The sequence below is a fragment of the Ambystoma mexicanum genome, chromosome 6q (genome assembly GCF_040938575.1).
Source record: "Ambystoma mexicanum isolate Mex_15411 chromosome 6q, UKY_AmexF1_1, whole genome shotgun sequence".
NCBI classification, from domain to species: domain Eukaryota; kingdom Metazoa; phylum Chordata; class Amphibia; order Caudata; family Ambystomatidae; genus Ambystoma; species Ambystoma mexicanum.
The window spans coordinates 711,019,250-711,038,428 of NC_090937.1; the positions used below are offsets into that span (position 1 = coordinate 711,019,250).

Below are 19,179 nucleotides of genomic sequence, written 5' to 3' on the forward strand. Positions count from 1 at the left end.
ATCTATACCAGCAGCCTCTGCAATGGATTTACAGTGACCAACCATACAAACATGCACATTTACTCTTACTCAGTCACCCGCGCATAAACGCTCTGATGCGGACATACACATGCATACACACACAGATATTGACTTATTCAAATAGTCAAATACACAATATACATGAAAGCATGCATACACCATCACAAAACACACACACACACACACACACACACACTCACAAAACACACACACACAAAACACACACACACCCCCCCCCCCCCACACCCTCCCCCCGCACCTCCCCCTTCTTCGATTCGGTCTTCTCTTCAGGGGGACGGTCTGACTGGAATGCCCAATGCACACCGGCGCTATGCTGTAAATATGAGGGCTGGAGCTTAGTTGTGCCAGCTCTAACTGAACGCCAGCCTAGTCCTGCGGGAGGCATGGGAGTGCACCAGGGTGGAGCGACCAACCCGCCTGCTCACCCTTGCTCCACCACTGTTGACAAGGTCTGATGGGAGTTGTAGTTCAAAACATCTGGTGAGCAAAAGGTTGGAGAATCCCAAAGACAAACAAAAAAAAAAACATTTCCCCACAACAACTCCACTCAGTGGAAATTTGGATAGGAATTACTGCATAGTGACTAACGCAAACAATTGATTGTACTGTTTATATACAACCATGATGGGTACTAGACAATGTATGCATGACTTTTTTTCTCTTAGTTTCTCGTTTTACCCTGCAAGGGTAGATTTGGAAATAATGAACTCAGGCTCTGCATAGGATCCAAAGCCAGCAAAAAGCAAGATTTAGACTTGCTATCTGGAGTCTAAGGAAATCAGATTCAGGTATGATTGAGTATATGAAATCAGTTTCCCGGTCTCTAAACTGTAAGTGATGATTCCGGTTATATTTCACAGCACTGTAACGCATGTTTGAGGGGGGGAGGGGTTAGGGTAATAATAAAGTTTGGGGGTAGACCTGCACAGGGGGGTGGGGGGGAGGTCTTCCCCACCTACATTTGTGGTAAAATGTGCCACCAAAAAGAGAAAAGAATTTGGATGAATTAATCATTCCTCGAAAGAAAAGAAAGAAAACGATGAAATCACATACAGCCTTTGTTGTTAGGATTCTCGTTTTACTGCCTAAAGACCTCTTGAAGAAGTCCCCACAGTACCAATGCAGGGATGAAAATGTCAGGCTTGATGGTTGCAACAATTGGCATATGGTGAAAAGTGACAGATCCGCCCAGTTCTGAAGTCTAGCATTATTGGGTGATGGTTGTGAGTGGCAGAACGCCCCAATAAAGGTTTAGATATCAGAATCATGTCTATTGTGCATTCATGAACAGGGCAAACATGTTTGTTTTGTCAGATTCATGTTTCGCCAAGCATCCACTAATCCACAGAAATCTTGACAGCTGTTGCTGCTTTCGACAATGGCCACAGCCTAGGTGTTGGACCTATCCATTTCAGAGTGTAGCATCTTATTACAATCGTCCCACCAGCGCATGATTTAGCGCATCATAACCTATTTCAAACATCTTATCGTAGAAGTCAGGGCAGTCATAATTGTCTCCACATCTAACAAAACATACATCTGTCTGTTAACGACACATTTCACTACCACCCATCAGCCCTCTGCAACAGACTCATTGCAGAAGTTGGAAACACTCAGATATAGAATTCTAATGATACCCCTAGAATGATAAGCAAACAATGCATTAAGTCTGTGTGGGGCCACAGTGAATGCATATTTGCTTGCCAGAGCTAACATGAGGTATGTCTCTTGCAATATCAAGATCCTATCACCCTGTCATGAATCACCCTCTGCTCCTGGGGAGGGTAAACTGGCAGGACCCACAATGTACACTCCAATTCTATTATTTACTGACCGCTTACATATTTCAATAATTACTTCCAAAAGCCAACAATCAAGTGTCGCCTGGCACCGCACCCCACTGACAGTCGGTGGCGCTGACTGTGCAGTAGGGTATAAAGTGTACTGATTTGCCACAGCACACCACAATCTAGATTGTCGTGTGAGGATCCATCACACCAGTTTCTTCTGCCACAAGTTTCGCCCATCCAGAGTCCGATAAGGCCAATTCTGTGTTGCATTTGTAACAAAGTTTAGTTGCCCTCCACCATCAGCATTATAGAGGTAAACTGCACACACTGATTTCTCTCCCCCATTTCAATGAGAGGCAATTAGACTTTTTGTCCGATCTTCCCTCTCCAGAGGTGGCAGGTCACCATAGCCCAAGAAGGTATGATCAGCCATTTTCTAGCATGCTGATACTTGGCTTTCCAACCCCCAAATCAAAACTGTCACTGTCTGTCCCTCCACTACTAGCCACGTGTCCAGGGGACAAATGTGAAAGGAAAGTGCAGCAGTTGCAAGATAGTGTGCATTTGTGTGTGCTATGCGGAACAGGCATGGTATCAAGAGATGACAGACAACAGATTTCCAATGCAACAGTAGAATCTTTAGTAAGTATCAGGATGGCGTAATGCCTAACTTGCCCTATAACTATGGTGGGGATTTCCCTACCTAAAGAAAATTAAGGGAAGTCTGTGTCTGTAAATCCAAATCAAAGTCTGTCTGTGTCAAAACCTATGCTTTCCCTAACATCTAGAAATAAACAGGGTGTAGGGTTCTTAATCAACAAAATAGTGTTTAAACGTCAAGTATTGGCTTAACGTTCTTCTTAGGCTCCCTATCCCAGGTTTAACACAGTTCCAATAGTTGCTTGCCTCGTTAATGTACTGCCAGTTCTTCAGGTACCCTTCCCCAAGTTAAATATATCACAGTTCACTCAAAAAGAAGGACTTGGGGGGTCTCTTCCCCAAGATAGCGTTTCTCTCCTTTGATTCTCAGGATTCCCTTCCCCAAAATGTCACTGTAGCACTTATACTAATTTCAAATGTTCAATTCAAGAAAACAATAGGTCCACTTCACCCATCCTCAGGATTACTTTAGTGTTCAATTCACAGTTCTCTGTGGTTTATTCACAAGGTTTTGGTTGTCACCATTTAGGACTCCATGGTCTAGGCGCAGATGTCAGACCACATGGTCCACCTATTACAGGTTGCGCAACCATCAGTTTCCATTGGCCTTGTTTGACTCCTTCATGGGCTCTTTTACTTCAGGTTCCTAACTTCTCACATTTATGTTCTCTTTGGTTAGTGTAACACTTTTTCTGAATCATTCTTTTGTTTCACCACAGACTTGTAGTTTTCTCACATTGCTTATTGTCAAACTCAGGAGTGTTCAAAAATGTTCAGAATCTTTCGTATTGTTCGTAGAGCTTCTTACATACAATCTGACATTCAGTATGCCTGTTTAACTTCAAATGTTTATTCGGTATTCCGTATGCCTTGGTTTTCTTCAAATACCACTTTTCATTCAGTTTGGTTTTCAATATAGTTGTTGTTTACTTAGATCTGTGGACCGTTACTTGCATACTTGGGAGCGCTCCAGTCTTCTTGCGTTTCGACACTTACTGGCTCTTCGTGTCTCCACTGCGGCGGGTCGAGCTGCTCTTGCTCGCCTTCTCTGTAGTCGGGAAGCAGACCACCTCTGCTGCGCTTACTCGCCGGGCACTTCTCTGCACATGCCGGTGTTCTGAAAGGACACAGACCGTGTCCCTCCTGCTTCACAGCTGTTTGCCAGATGTTTGCCCGCCTTCAGATTCAAGGGCTCCCAGTCCTGCAACCACCTCAGGGATCGTTGCCAGCATTCAGACCACCTGGTCTCGTTCCACCGCAGCGGCTCTCCTCCTCCTGCTGGTGTGGGTTCCCTCCCTGTATTCATCTGAGCCCTACTAGGGGCCCCAGGTGCGAGTCGTTGGCTTGTCTTGCCTGAGCATAACGAACCCAATCAATGGGACATGACTGACCTTCAGTACTGCATACCTTCATGCCCCTCTTCTTCGTCCCAATACTAGAGTGGTGTTTGAAATAGCAAGTGTGGATTACTGCTAGTTGCTTCTTCCTCTTCTCAGTATTTGGTGGGTACTCGCAGGGAAAAACGGGGCATGAATGGAAGGAGCTCATAAAGGCTGAGGGAAGGAAGGGTACGTCAGTATTAGGAAAGGGGGGTGAGATACCATGTCTCGCTTTCTGGCCTCCTCTCCTCAATCCCCAAGGACCCTCCACCGAGGTGATCCTCCCTCGCTTGTCCACCCCAGGGTGGGGATCCAAAAGCGATGGCCTTTCCATGGCGACCTGAGCAGAAGATCAATGAGGAAGGTTTATGAGAGTATCTTCAGGTTTCTCAAAGCTATCACAGGTGTTTTATGGCACCCACTGCAGGTCCCGATTAATCCGTTCCAGACACAAGATTGCTGCTTCTCCTGCTCCCATCAAATGCCAGTTCATCCACTGACATAGCCGCCACTGCTGATTGTTAACCAGTACCCTGTGAAGTGCCCCCCATTCAGAGTCTTCAAACCTGGAAGTCGGGCGATATGGTGATGGTTCCTTTAGTCTTCTTGGGTATCCTACAGGGCTCCTCGGAACGGTAATCTCCCTTTCAATGTAACCTAGCTCCATATGAATTCAGTGCAGATATTTCTTCCCACCGATATGTGATTCAGAGAGCTTCACAGGGTGAAGCATCACGTATCTGACTTTCCTTAGCTGTAGAGCATATATTACTGCTTGAAATTCTTTTCTGGAACGCTGGACACCCAGAGTTAAGTGCAGGTAGAGGCTAACCCTGTTTTTGCCCAAACAAAACTTCCCCTTTCCTCTGCCGCCAGAAGGACCATGTACCAATCCCCGTAACTATATCGAGCTATAATCAGGCCATCAGGGGTAGCCGGGTACGGGATGGGGTCTGAGCGCTTCATGTCTTAAGAGTGCTAACAACTTGGCTCCCAGCAATAATTGTAAGAGTAGCATCAAATGCCATTTCTAAGGGCCCTCCCTTCCTAGACTTCCACCCTGGCTGCTGTGTCCTTTATAAAGCAATTCTAGTGTGGCAATTCTTCCTTCATATTTAATGACCGTCTCCCAGCTGGTTAATCCTTTCTTCAGCTACGTGCCTCGCCACAGATACCAGACACTTCAGTATATATATTCTTCATCTCAGAGTGCAGCACTGCCATAGTCATTCCCACCATTGCAACTGGTGCTCCCGTCTCCAAAGCAGAAGACCCAGCCACAGCTCCACTCGTCTCCCTGTAGGGCCACCAGGCTATTTGGTGCCCTGTAATCTTCCATTCTTTTTTTGTGCCTCAGGGTGATTTTTCCTAGAGCTACCAGGTGCCATTCTGAAACACAAGGTTGAAAGCGTGGCACAATCTTTCTTAATGAGGTCCTCGAGTATAATTCTGATGTATATTGGAGCAAAGCAACAAGCTCCCCCGAGACACGCTCTTTCATAACCACAGCATCACATGACGCAAATAGTTTATGTTCAGCTCTTGCCGGACAGACATAGGAGAATAAAAACATCTTGAAAGATGTTTGGTGGAAATGAGAAATTTCAGCTTAGGTATATGCAGATACTAGCGTTTAGTTTAATTCAAATACTGAATTAAAAGAACACCAAAAACTGGAGAAACCGCACATTTCGATATCAGATCAAAGTACCTGACAGGATATTTACAGAGCTACGCAGGGGGCCTCTATCAGAGGTGATTTTTTAAAAGCAGACAATGCCAACTCTTCCAGCAGAAGAAAGAAACTAAACTTAAGTTAATTCAAAATGATAAAGGTAAAACAATGGAAGGAATAGGGAATAGAGTGCAAGTACATAAGGGATCATTAACAAAATTACATTTAACACAAGGGTTTATGCAAGGTCATTCTTTCCATCACAGCAAGGCCAAGATATTCCTAAAAAGGTTTACCTTGACCGTCAGACCCTTTACGAAAATATTTTTTTCTCGTCTGTGGTCACTCCATTTTACAATATATGGACATTCAAACCAATTTATTCTACAGATTAACTGACACTGGAATGTCTTAAAATGTTGAGAAAGAAATGCTAAATGCGTAATTAATGCGCATTCGGCAGATACACCGAACAAGGGGGCCAGGGGTTGCGGGGGCATCCCCCGCTTCCTATGTAAGGTCAAATGACACTATGGGGCAGCTGCGGTGACCCCTGCAGGCGTATAGAAAAAGCCGACTGAAATAAAAGAAAACAAAAGGGAACCCTGCAACGGAAGTCCCGTCCCACATTACGGAAAGGAAACTTCTGTTGCCGGTAGACAGACTAGGAGAGCTGCCGGAGGGAATGAAGGAGGTAAGTAAATATAGAGAGGCACTGGGTACGGGGCAGGTTCTTCCAATCCCAAAAGGCAGGATTCGACATTTTTGTAATGCAGAGCTTTGCGCTCCGCTGTATTGAGAATTTCAGCATCGATCTTTTAACGTACATCACTGACACTATATCCATGGATGCTGCCTATTCCACCATGAGAGAAACCTTAGGATCCTATAAATATTCTGCAGTACAAAACGTCAGACTTTTTGAAGTGGAGGGACCGAAGCTACGGGACACTATCACTAAACTACCCCAACACCACACTGCAGTGGCATCAACCACCTGGCTTTTGCAAACTAAAGTGAAAATGTTGCTTTCCTGATCCTTGCTTCACACCTACTCTTCCCATGTTGTGCGCTGAGGCGATTCAGTCGAGAGCTGTGCCATACAAGTCCATTTACTCATTTATTTGTAAATGCAGGAAAGAAATCTAAATCTCTTAAGTAACCAAGTTGCAGTTTGTGGCTTCTCTAAGAGTGAAAGAGATAACATGAGGTGTCCACTAATTACATATATATTTAAGATATTCTGGTCCTGTGCAATCATAAAAGGCTTATAAAAGGTGGCTGTTTATTTTCGCATGCAAGATAAATGATGCAGATTATAGAATTACATCACATAGGTGAAGAATATTTTCAATTTAACATTTCATTTACTGTATTCAGTGGCTGAATCAATCACACATTTGGCCAAATATTCAGGAAAACTTCTTTAAAAAACATTCCATGCTAGACAAACCCATCCCTCTTACAGAAAAACAAAACATATATATATATATTTACCTTGTCTGGAAACTGATTCTCTGTGACACAGGACGGAGGTGCATAAGGTTCCTGATAAATGACAAAATCTTTTCTAAGAAAAAGAACAAATACAGAATACAACTGTTAAGACCAAACACTTTAAAATAACAGTCCATTACATCAATGCCCAACTTTAAAAAATGTTATCTATTAAAGACTTTTCTGCCACAGAGTAATCTCTCATTTAATACAATGTTGTGTTTATTAGTCATTGCTTTTCATTAAAATCAAACGTTCCCAAAGTGCATGGGCTCCAGTCTGTAGGGGGTTGGGTTTTTTGTTGACAGTAATCATGAAAAGGGATAGACAAATATGAGCTGCAGCAGTGCATATATGAAAAGTTCTAGGGCTCATAGAGCAAGTTTATTTTATAATTAAGTCAATGTTATGGCTATGGACTGGGTTCTAGCACACGTTCTGCTTATGGCACTGATGCCAGCATGTCTGGGCCAATCCAGTGTCTACGATTCATGGCTTTGTGTTATCAAAGACCCATGTCGAAGAAGGAGCGCTCAATGTTCATAATAGAGGTTGCCTTGATTTTGCAAGCAACATGTACATATTTTACTGCCATCTCAAGATCATTGGTATCTGCAATCTCCAGATTTGCATGTACGGCCTCAACCAGTACCTTAGTACTCAGGCTGTCCATGTCATGACATGACTGGTAGTGATGCAGCCCAAAGACAGCAGGATTACATAAGCACTAAATCTGTATTGCTGCATGATATTATTTAAGCATTCATCATAAGCACTGGCCATTTAAAAAAGTAAAAGTAGGGTGGCTGTTCGAGAGAGAAAAATTTAGATTGGGGAGAGAGTAAAACAGAATGGAGAAAAACCGAAGCACAAAGAAATTCTCTTTCGTCTAGATCAGTTAAGAACAGCCACCAAAGGTCTATAGTAATGTTCTTAAGGATAGACTACTGCATTTTCATGAAAGGCTCAAAACATTCAGACACAGGAAATTGTTCAAAACATAAGAAATCAGCAATGCACCACAGTGGAGAGGCAAATGCACAGGGAGCATTGTTTATGGCCATGTAATGAACACAGACTAGATGTCCTCCTCAGAATTTCAGAAATGGGAAAATAGCAAAGGATTGTGCGCTTTGGATGCCAGTTATCATAAGTTTATTAAGGCATTTTGGTAGTTTGCTTATATTGTACACCGTTATCCTAACCCATGGCCTAAAGAGCCAGGGTTTGCTAACACTTGCACACAATTACATGGTGAAGTCTGCTGAATAACCTCCAAAGAACAAGTTACTTACCCCCTGGTAAGATTCTTTAAACTTGATGTTCCTCCCACATAATTCTCATCTTTTGACATCTTCCCTTCCAGCTTTAGCTGCTTTGAAAAAATAATGAAAAAATAAATCTGCAAAGGGCGCTGTGTGTCGATGCAGCCGACTATGTCCCTCGAGGACCTCAGTCTCAAGGTGGACGTCATCACAGGGCCTGTTCGCTTCAGTTCTGTTTTTTCGCCATCTTCTCACAGGATTACCGGCATTAGTGTGTCCAAAACAGTATCAGACAATGAAGGAGCGTAATGTGCAATTCACAGAAATTCTACTGTGGGGTAGGCCGGGAGGGGCGATGAGGAATACGTGGGAGGAACACCCAGTTGAAAGAACGTTACCAGGGTTAAGTTACTAGTTCTTCGAATGGATTGTATCCTCCCACGTATTCCTCATCTTTTGATAGACTCCCAAATCAGTGTAAGGTTTGGAGGAGGGAGTACGAATTTTTGAATTTATTCTCAAGTTTTGTCATGGACAGAATGTAAACCGCCTTTCCAAATCCTCCTTCCTGGCCTGAAGACAAATCCAGGCAGTAGTGTTTTGTGAATATATGAATGGTAGACCAGGGGGCTGCTTCAAAAATGTAATTTATCGGCACCCCTCTTTGCAAAGCAGAAGAAGCCATGATCCTTGTGGAGTGAGCCCTCAGGCCTTCTGGGGATCCTTTCCTGCAAGTTTATAGCATTCTGTAAAGCTTAGTATTATCGAACTGGATCAGGTTTGCTTTGTGACAGCCAATCCCAATTTGTGTCCAGTGTACCCAACAAAGAGTTGGTCATCTTGGTGTATTTTAGCCATTATGTGAAATGTAAAAACTAAGTGCCCTTTTTGGATCTAGCCTGTGTAGCCTTTCCCCCTCCTTGCCAGGATGTGGAGGTGGATCAAATGTTGGCAAAATAATCTTCTGAGAGATCTGAAAATTGTCAGATTTTCACAAGAAATGTAGGCTTAAGCCTTACCTTACAACAACTTTGTCCTTATAGAAGGTTGTGTACAGTGGTTTACTGGATAAGGCCTGCAACTCGCTAAACCTGTGGACTGATGTTAAAGCGACTAATAAGATGGTCTTAAAAGTCAGCAGTCTCAATGGACATGAGTAGAGTGGCTCAAATGGAGTGCACATAAGACATTTTATTACAAGTTTTAAATCCCAAACTGGCACTTGAACTGGTATAGGAGGGACCACATTTGTGAGCCCATTTAGAAATTGTATAATCAATGGTATTTTGAAATATCAAACTTCTTCCGAGGTGTGCTTCAAGATCAAAAGCGCCACCAAGCACCCTTTGATGGTTCCAATCTGGAGCCCTAAATTTGCGTGGTGCAATAAAAAAGGCAACACCATAGGTGTATCACACTGAAAAGGGTCAATATTCTTTTCCCTGCACCAACTGCAGAACTTGTTCCAATGGCAGTGGTACAAGGACTTTGTTGCTGGCCTTCTAACCGAAAGCAAAATCTCCATTACGTCATCCGGAAGATCGTAATCCTTCTATCTCAACCTCTAAAACCATACGTGAAGGTTGAGTGGCTTGACCGCTGGATGGAGAACCTGACCCTCCTTTTGCAGGAGAAGGTCCCCTTTGTGTTATACGCATTACAGGGCAGACAGACATGTCCAGAAGGTCCGGTTAACACGTCCTCCTCCTGGCCCAATCCGGAGCAATTAGGATCATGGATTTCACAAACTTTCTCAACCTCCTGATGACTTGAGGAATAACGGGGCCTGGAGGAAACGCGTACAGGAGTGGAAACTCCCAATCCACTACAAACGCATCCCATAGAGCTCCTCTTGGGGGAAATGCCCTTGAGAAGAACAGTTCGCACTTCCTATTGACACAGGCCACAAACAGATCCACTTGAGGGGTTCCCCAAAGGGTGAAGATCTCTTGAAGAACTTCCTGAGCTAGTTCCCACTCATGGGAGACTGCTCTGCCTGCTCAGAGTGTCCGCCACTGTGTTCTCTTCTCCGGCTAGGTGAACTGCTGATAGGTAGATTCCTTCTTGAATTGCCCAGAACCATTCATTGCCTCTCTGCACAGTGGTAGTGGCCCTACACCTCATCTCTTGTTGAGATAGTACATGGCCACTGTGTTGTCCGTCATTATCAGAACTTTCTTTCCCAGTACAGGGGGTAGAAAGGCCGTCAATGCTAGTCTGATTGCCCTCAGCTCCAAAAGGTTGATGTGTAGTTTGGACTCTGATGGAGACCAACGACCGCGGACTGTCAGATCGTTGCCGTGGGCTCCTCACCCCGTGAGTGAGGCATCCGTAACTACTGTTCTCTCCGGCCATGGTTGCCAAAAAGGTTCTCCCTTCAGAATATTGTCCCTGCAGGCCCACCACAGGAGATCCTGTACAGCCCTGTTCGGAACCTGAAAAAGATCTGACATTTTGCCTGAGAATTGAGACCACTGTGTCCTGAGAGCCCATTGGAGGGATCTCATTCTCAGTCGAGCCTCTGGCCCCAGGAAAATGCAGGATGCCATGAGGCGAGCAACCTCAAAAAGTCAAAGGCCAGAAGACACTGCTTACTCTGGAATTTGGTGACCATCTACAAAATGTCTTGAGCCCTCACCTCGGGTGGCAAGGCTTTTCCCAAGGATGCATTCAGGACTGCTCTAGTGAACTGGAGTCTTTGGAATGGTATCATGTGGGACTTCTTGTAATTGAGGGAGAAGCCCAGTCTGTGGAGAGAGTGGCAGGTTAATGCTGAGATGTTCCAGGGCTTGTTCTGGAGAACGGGCCATGATGAGCCAATTGTTCAGGTAGGGGTAGACCTGAATCCCCCCTCCACTGAGGCTTGCTGCAATCACCACCATCAACTTGGAGAAAAGTCTCAGAGCGAAGGTCATCCCGACTGGTAGAACTAGAATACCAACTTTTGTTCCTCTCCATCACAGGTACTGGTCCTATAGCACCTTTCTCTAGCAGACTCGAAATCTCCTGCAAAAGGAATGGATCCGGAATTTTGAACAAGGCAGTAACCCAGAGCTACTGTTTCTAACGCCAACACATCTGAAGTAATGCCCCGCCATTCTTGTTGATGCTGATAGTCTGCCTCCCACCAGGGTTTTGTGAGTTAAGGCCTAAGAGGTTTTGAGACAGCTGAACCAGCAGCTGAGGTTCATCCACCATGAGGGAACTTATTTTGGCCCCTTTGACTGGCCATTTCTCTTACTCTACCAAAAGAGGAGTACAAACGAAAGGACCAACCCCTCCAAGCACGTCCACAAGGGTGCAACGGTTGTGACTGTCCGATTATGACCCAAAGTGATTTGGCTGCCGCAATCGAGGTCTGTAGCTTCTCCAGGCTCTCATCAGCCTTGCTGTCAAACAGCTGAGTGCCGTCAAAGGGCATGTTGAGGAGTCTGGCCTGCACATACCGTGCAAATCCAGACTTCCTCAACCACGCAAACCTGCGTATCACTGTGCTCGCTGCCATGGCTCTGCTAATGTGGTCTGCAGAGTCCAAGCCTGACTGGAGAGAATCACACATCGCCTCCTCTCCGTCTTGCACGATGTTCAGGATGCTGTCTCCCTCTTCGGGAATGTGTTCAGCTGCCATAGAGATGCAGTCCCACAAGGTGAACAAGAATTTCACAAGCGCGCAAGTGGAATTGGCTGATTTTAGCGCCATGCTTCCGGCAGAAAACACCTTTGTAGGATATGCTGCTTGCTTGGGCATGGAAGTAGCTGCTTGAACTACTAGGCTTTCTGGTGTCTAGATAAGTAGTCTGGATCACTACTTGAGGGCCTGTATTTCTTTGGTGAGGTTCTTGTGGACGGCCGGGCTTGTACGCAGTGCCCCCAATTTGCTTTAACCCTCTTCTGTAGGGCAATGTGAAAGGGTACCTACAGGGTCCTTCTGAGGTCCCTTATCCAGAATATCGGTACAGTGGTCCTGTTCAAATGGAGCAGCAGGCCTTTCCTCTCCCAACAAGTCAATCTCCCTGGATATTATCTGTCTATATAAAGTATCGGCATGCTGGTTGGTCTGGCTTGCCAAATTCCAGCTCTAGCGATGTATCTATTCCACTTGCTGACTGTAGGTTTTCATAAAGATCCTTCATTCTGGATTCCTTCGAAATGAGGGCCTCAGCAACGCTAGGTGCTCCAAATTCTAATTCAATGGGAGGAGGCATCCGGTCGGATGGCTCATGTTCCTCGTATATGGAGGACAAAGACTTAAAATCCTTTCTAGGGAGTGGCTTGTAGGATTTCTCTACTTCTTTCTATGGAATCGAGGGTTTCAATGCTGATGGCGTCGATGGATCCAACGGTTTTGGCATCAAAGACCTCAACACTACCAGTGTCGATGGAGCCCTCGACCCAAGACTTTATGGCGTCGTCGACAGACTAGGACTGGTCCTGTCGTCGAGTCGAGACCTCACCGGTTCTCAGGGGGTAAGGGGGGGTCTCTGGTTCGAATCCCCAGGGCTCGAGGGTGCACAGGATTTGGCCTTAGTATTTTCCTTGTCGACTTTTGACAGCGTGACAGGGGCATGGCTTTTTGTTTTCTACCTCATGGGGCCTAGGGCTGCTTTCTCAAAGATTTCCAGCATTTTTTGCCTGAACACCTCCCATTCGCTTGGAGTTGCCGATTTACTTGGGCAGGCAATTTTTCTTGCAGAGGAGGAGTCGGAGGAAGTGGAAGCAGACCTATGGTGCCTTTTATTCATCTTTCTCGATGAAGATGAGGAGTGGTGTGAACTGCTCCTGGAACAGGAGCATTTCATGGACCTTTTACTCCGAGGAGTGTTGCTTCTGGACTCGTCAGACGAGTGCCTTTTTTTCGACAGGGTCGTTGAGGGGGATTTAGTAGGGGGCCTACCACTGCTAACTTCCACTTCCTGCCTTCAATGCCTTACCTATCATGGACTTGCAAGACCCACAGTCTGCCGTCATGTGCTCAATGCCAAGGCACCACAGACACTATGGGGGTCTATGATGGAATACTTGGCGCCGGATTCATGGCACTTCTTAAACCTGGTCTTCGGGGTCGATTGAGCCAATGACGAGGCCATTTCTCTATATGTCGCAGGTTCTGAGGAAACAGAGGTGCGCCGTCATTCTCGAAGTGTTGGCTATCATGGAAAAACAGAACTGAAGCTCCCGGATGCTGCATGTTTCATATTTACCTAAAATGAAGTCGACCTCAAGATAGAGGCCCTTGAGGGACATCGAGTCGACCACATCGACGGACAGCACCCTCTGCCGAAAAAATATTTCTGAAGCAGCTGGAAGGGAAGATATCAAAATATGAGGAATACATGGGAGGACACAATCCATTAAAAATGGGCATTTTATTCTGAGCCCAAACCCCGTAAAACACTGCAGTGGATGGCGTGCACATTACTATTCATTACAAAATGTTATAAAAAGGGCATTACTGTCAAAGCAATTGTAATGTTGAAGTACATCAGTTAGGGGAGAATTTAATTTTGGTGGAGTTCTGCTGTCCCATTTTATGGGACCTCAAAACTAGAGACCTTTTGTTTGTAGGACCTTTTTGCTTCTTTTTTGTAGTCAGACTGACTCCTATTGAACTCCCCATGCCACTGCAACCCTTTTTACATATAGGCCATTAGTAGCCATATGGCTCATAGGATAGCTCATAGGATAGAATAGCATTAACAAGATATATACTTGAATGGTACAAAATGATCTGGCTCTTAATAACGGCAATACAGAGTTTATGGTGGTTGGCACTGAAAACAAGTTGGCAAAGCTGGACCCTATGTTTAACAGCATCACCATAGCCAACCATAAGCTAGAAGTACAGCAGAAAGTAAAAACATTAGGTATAATACTGGATCAGCTCCTAAATATGAAATCGCATGTGAGCCGCCTTAGTCTCTGCAGCAAGCTAATATATAAAACTACTCGTACACCTCTGGCCGTTTATTACACAAAATAATGCTGAGAGTAGCGAGAGCAAAAATAGGTACAAAAATCGATTATTGCTGCAGCCTCCCCATTGGCACTTCCCAATTTGAGATCAACCGCCTCAAGGTCATTCAAAATGGCGCAGTTAGGGTGATTAAGAACATTAAATGGAGAGACCACGTGTCAGATGCAAGGCGGAGCTTGCATTGGCTGCCCGTAAAGGCAAGAGTCCATTCAGAGCTCTACCTATTAGTCATACATGTTCTTTAGGTTTGATGCCAGCCTACTTGAGGGAATGTATTGTTGAGAAACAGACGTTGAGGAATCTCAGATCAAATAATATATTCCAACTTAAAACACGCTGCTGTAAAACCAGCAGAGCTCTCAAGGGAGCCTTTGGCATAGCCGCCCCAATTGCTTGGAACATGCCAAATCCAATGATATCTTTAAGAAGAAATTAAAAAATCTACTATTCTGCTAAAATCTCTGGATAACGTAAATTGTCTGTCGTCTGAGGAACATTTGTCTATGAACTGCAATTGTATGTCTTGTTTACAGTTATATGCTGCGTCCTTAAGCCTACAGGTAGCCCGTTGCCCAATATCAATGTGAAAGTAAAGTTAAGTACAGTGGTGTTTTTAAAAACCTTATTTTGCCCTTATATTGATTCGATTACTCTACACTGGTTCCGAAGAGTACGCTGGAGGCAGCTGCAATTTCGCTTTGGTTTCACCACCGGTGTAGCTAGTTTAAAGCCCTAAAAGCTCAATGTACCTCTATTGTAGCCAATGGGGTACTAATGCATATTTTTAAGACGGACTCTTGGCCATTTTTGTTTTTGGGCCTTTCGATTTTCTTTCAGGAAACCATGGGGCAGGCCTAAAATTATCTGCATGTACTCATTCTGCCTCCTCTGCAGTGGTTTAGACTGTTCTCTAGCCCCAGACAGGCCAATACACACACTGTATTCTGTGTGGGTTGACCAAAGTGCTGGGCAGTTTTTAGGGCCAGCCCGGCTGGCTACAGAGCTCTCAACTTTCCAGTGGCCATGCTTCTTCTCAAGCGATCCAGTCCAGTTTTTCCAAAAGGGAAATAAAAAACAAGTTGCAGAATCCAAGGGGAAAAACAGGACTGGATGGCCCCCTCACGCATGGTCACGGGAAACAGCTCTGTGCCTATTAAAACCTTTGTACAATGCCTTTTTGGGTGTTGGAGGGCTGACAGTCCATGTGTTAATGAATATATCTAAAGGAGTGCCTGACCCTGCCAAATCTCGGCTCAGATGTTAGTCGGTTTACTTACCTACTGCTGGATGATCTTTGCCATGAAGTCAAGTTAAGAACCCGGTCTAGCCATGCTGTTCAGGTCCTGTGTCCTTTTCCCTGGGCTGCTGGATGTCTTTTGTGGGTTGTCACTCGTCTTCCTCCTCTCCCTCCTACTAAATGGGCTGGATTGTTTGTGCTGGGACTGGTTCTGAGCAGTTGTTCCTATGTACTGAAAAATCATTCTGGTTGTACACTTTGAGGTAGGAAGCTGCCGTCGTCCAAAAGAGTGGCGAGAGACCATTCCCCCCCCCCCCATCTCTGCGCTTCACTTGGTCGTTCATGGGTCGCACCATCGTTGTTCTCATTGTGAGATAATTTTCTGCTATATGTATGTGCAATTTTTCCCATCGAGCCATCCAGATCCGCTTGGTCAGGTTCATCTGTCTTATGGGTGAGTGCCTTCTTCCCCATTGTTTTCACTCCTGGCTGGTAGCTCAACCTCCTAGGAAGTCAGATGTGTCTTCTGTTGGGTCATCGTTTGTCCAGGTTCAAGTCCCTGGTTAACCAGAACCTGTAACTTGACCTGCAACTGAAGATATATGCTCACTGAAAGATAATGTACCTTTGGGCTGCTGGGTTATTATTCAAACTTCTCAGCGGTCCCCTGGGTTCATGGTTGTGCGTTTCTGGTGAATCTCCCCTGCTCGAGCCCCTCTTACCCCAAATTTACCACGTCTCACCATTAGTTAACATTGACCTGAATCTTGCTTGGCTGCCTTTCTTCCATAGGCTTCAGGATCTTGAACCTGAACTGGAACGTTCTGCAAGCAACCCCTTCCATGTTGTTTGTTGCTTTCTTCTTGGCACATGTGGGATAGAGCTCAGACTTACCTGACTTCACCGCATAGTCATCGCTGTGTCTACATAATTTGACCAGTTTATTTCTGTGGGGAACTTTTCCCACTCTACAAACTCCTAAAAGTGACTCTAGAAGATCCTCACTGGAACAGTGCCATTTTTCCTGGCTCCTTCTCTGGCCTTAATAGTTTTATGCGTAAGAACTTTAGCTTGTAGCACATATTTTAAGTGTATTTTTAAAGTTCTGCATTACACTCCAGTCTATGGAAATCAGTGCTACTGTAGCGTACTTGTGGTAATGTTTGTATCACTGTATTTCTAGAAACATCAATCAGGAACCTAACCTCTGATACCCACCACCCCTATGCCCCACAGAGACCCTCACTATTGTAGATTAACCAGGCCGTGATGAATTAAAACCAAATATCAGATAAAGGAAGCAATTGGGGGCTTGTTGGCCCAAACCAGTCCTTCGATGTCCACAGCAATCTGTCGCCGACATAGGGATATTTGTCATACCTAACAGTTGATCTTGAACCTTTTAGAAGTTCCAGTCTAACGGCGGCCACCATTGGTAAGCCGTTTCAGTCTACACATGTTAGAGCTTTTACATTAAACACACACCTACACATGATCCATTAATGACTGGGAGACCCGATCATATGACACATCCAGGAAGGAACAAGTTACTTACCTGTAACTGTTGTTCTCCAGCATGGGTCTGGCATGGATTCACATGCTCATGAATATTCCCCGTCGTCAGGCTGGGAATCCTCGGTAAAGAAAAAACCAGTATCAGTTTCGTTTCTGATCTGACTTTCGTAGTAATAACCAATCACTGGTCTCTGCGTCATACTGACCACAGCCAATGACTGCCCTCTACCTAAGCCCCACCTCTGGCAGCCATCTTCAGATTTGGAAGCACGTGAAGTGGCAGTATGACCAAGTGAAGAGCCGCAGAGGGGTAGGCGGGAGGGTTCGCATGTGAATCCATGCCAGACCCATGCTGGAGAACAACAGTTACAGGTAAGTAACATGTTCCTTCTCCAGCAAGGGGTCTGGCATGGATTCACATGCTCATGAGTAAAGAATACATAGCAGTACACACATGCACAACCACGGGAGGTAGCAAAGGCTCAATATTAAGCATCACATCAAACTCAACATTAAGCATCTTACCTCCTCACCAGGCTCACCTCAGGCGAACAGGTTGCGCAGCACTGCTTGGCCGACCCTGGACTCCTCCCTGGAATCCCGGTCGACGCAGTAGAATTTCGTGAAGGTGTGCGTCGACCTCCACGTAGCAGCCCTGCATATGTCCAGCAGGGGCACACCAGATAGGAACGCCGTGGTAGCTGCGATCGCTCTGGTGGAATGGGCTCTCGGACGGCCAGGCAGCGGTCGGTTTGCCAACCGATGACAGTACATGATACAGCCGGAGAGCCATCTGGAAATGGAAGCCTTCGAGAGAGCCTTCCCCTGATTGACAGGTCCAAAGTTCACAAAGAGTTGTGACGTCTTCCGAAAACACTTCGTGCGGTCCACGTAGAACTTCAGCGCTCTAGCCACATCCAGCGAGTGCAAAGTCCTCTCAGCCGGCGACGAAGGCGACGGGAAGAACACAGGCAACACCAAGGGTTCGTTAAGATGGAAGTCCGACGGTACCTTGGGCATGAAGGAGGGGTGCGTCCTGAGCACTACCCTCGTGTCGTGAAAAGTCAAGTACGGGGCCTTGCAGGAAAGGGCCTGGATCTCTCCCACTCGTCGTGCGGAGGTGATGGCCACAAGAAACGCTGTTTTCCACGACAGAAATTTCAACGGCGCTGAGTGCAGAGGCTCGAACGGAGGTCCCATGAGCTTGGTCAGCACCACGTTGAGCTCCCACGCCGGGGCCGGAGCCTTCACCGGCGGGAACGATCTGAACAGTCCCTTCATGAACTCTTTCACTAGACGATGAGACCACAAGGACGTCCGCCCCATGGTTCTGGTGTATCAGGAGATCGCAGCAAGATGAATCTTGATGGACACGTGTGCCAGTCCAGCTTTGGCCAGCGTCAGCAGGTACGGCAGTACTTGGGGGGCCGTAATCCGTAGAGGGTTAATCTTCTGTGCGTGGCACCAGACAGAGAACCTCTTCCATTTGTGTCCGTAGCATTTAAGAGTCGAGGACGCCCTGGCCTTTGCAAGAACCTCTCTGCAGTCGGCCGGTATGTCGTATCCTCCAAACTCTAGCGCTGCAGGAGCCAGGCCTGCAGTTTCAGCGATTTCGGGTCGTGGTGGAGGATGGCGCCTCCTTCTCTGGAGAGTAGATCCGCGTCCACCGGCAGCTTGATTGGCGGGGACGCCGACAAGTCCAGAAGGTCCGGGAACCATATCTGCCTCGGCCACGCAGGTGCGACGAGGATCATCCTGCACCGTGACCTCTTGAGCTGGTTGACGAGCCGGATTAGCAGTGGCAAAGGAGGGAACGCGTAGAGGAACAGGCCCTCCCAGGAGAACGAGAAAGCATCGCCCATGCTCCTCGCCTGGGGAAACCTGCTGTCGAACCTCCGGCACTTGGAGTTCGTCGCCGTCGCGAACAGGTCGATCTGGGGTGTGCCCCACCGTCGGAAGAGGCGATCCACTAGATCCTGCCGTAGCTCCCACTCGTGGCACGAGCGCAGCTCCCTGCTGAGTGAGTCGGCGATGGTGTTTTTTATCCCTGCCAGATGAAACGGCACCAGAAATATCCTTTGGGCGATGGCCCAATGCCACAGGTCCTGCGCCTCCTTGGACAGTGCTGGGGACCTGGTTCCGCCC

At 46.2% G+C, this 19,179-nt stretch overlaps 1 protein-coding gene across 2 annotated transcripts in view; it reads right to left on the reverse strand.

Moving 5' to 3' along the window:
- OTUD4 (OTU deubiquitinase 4) overlaps window positions 1-19,179 on the reverse strand; it is a 1,503,132-nt gene that overhangs the window by 1,136,386 nt on the left and 347,567 nt on the right. For both annotated transcript variants that reach the window (XM_069631220.1, XM_069631221.1), the window contains one exon: window positions 7,044-7,116. In XM_069631220.1, the coding sequence (XP_069487321.1) occupies window positions 7,044-7,116 (73 nt within the window). The remainder of the gene's footprint in view (window positions 1-7,043; window positions 7,117-19,179) is intronic.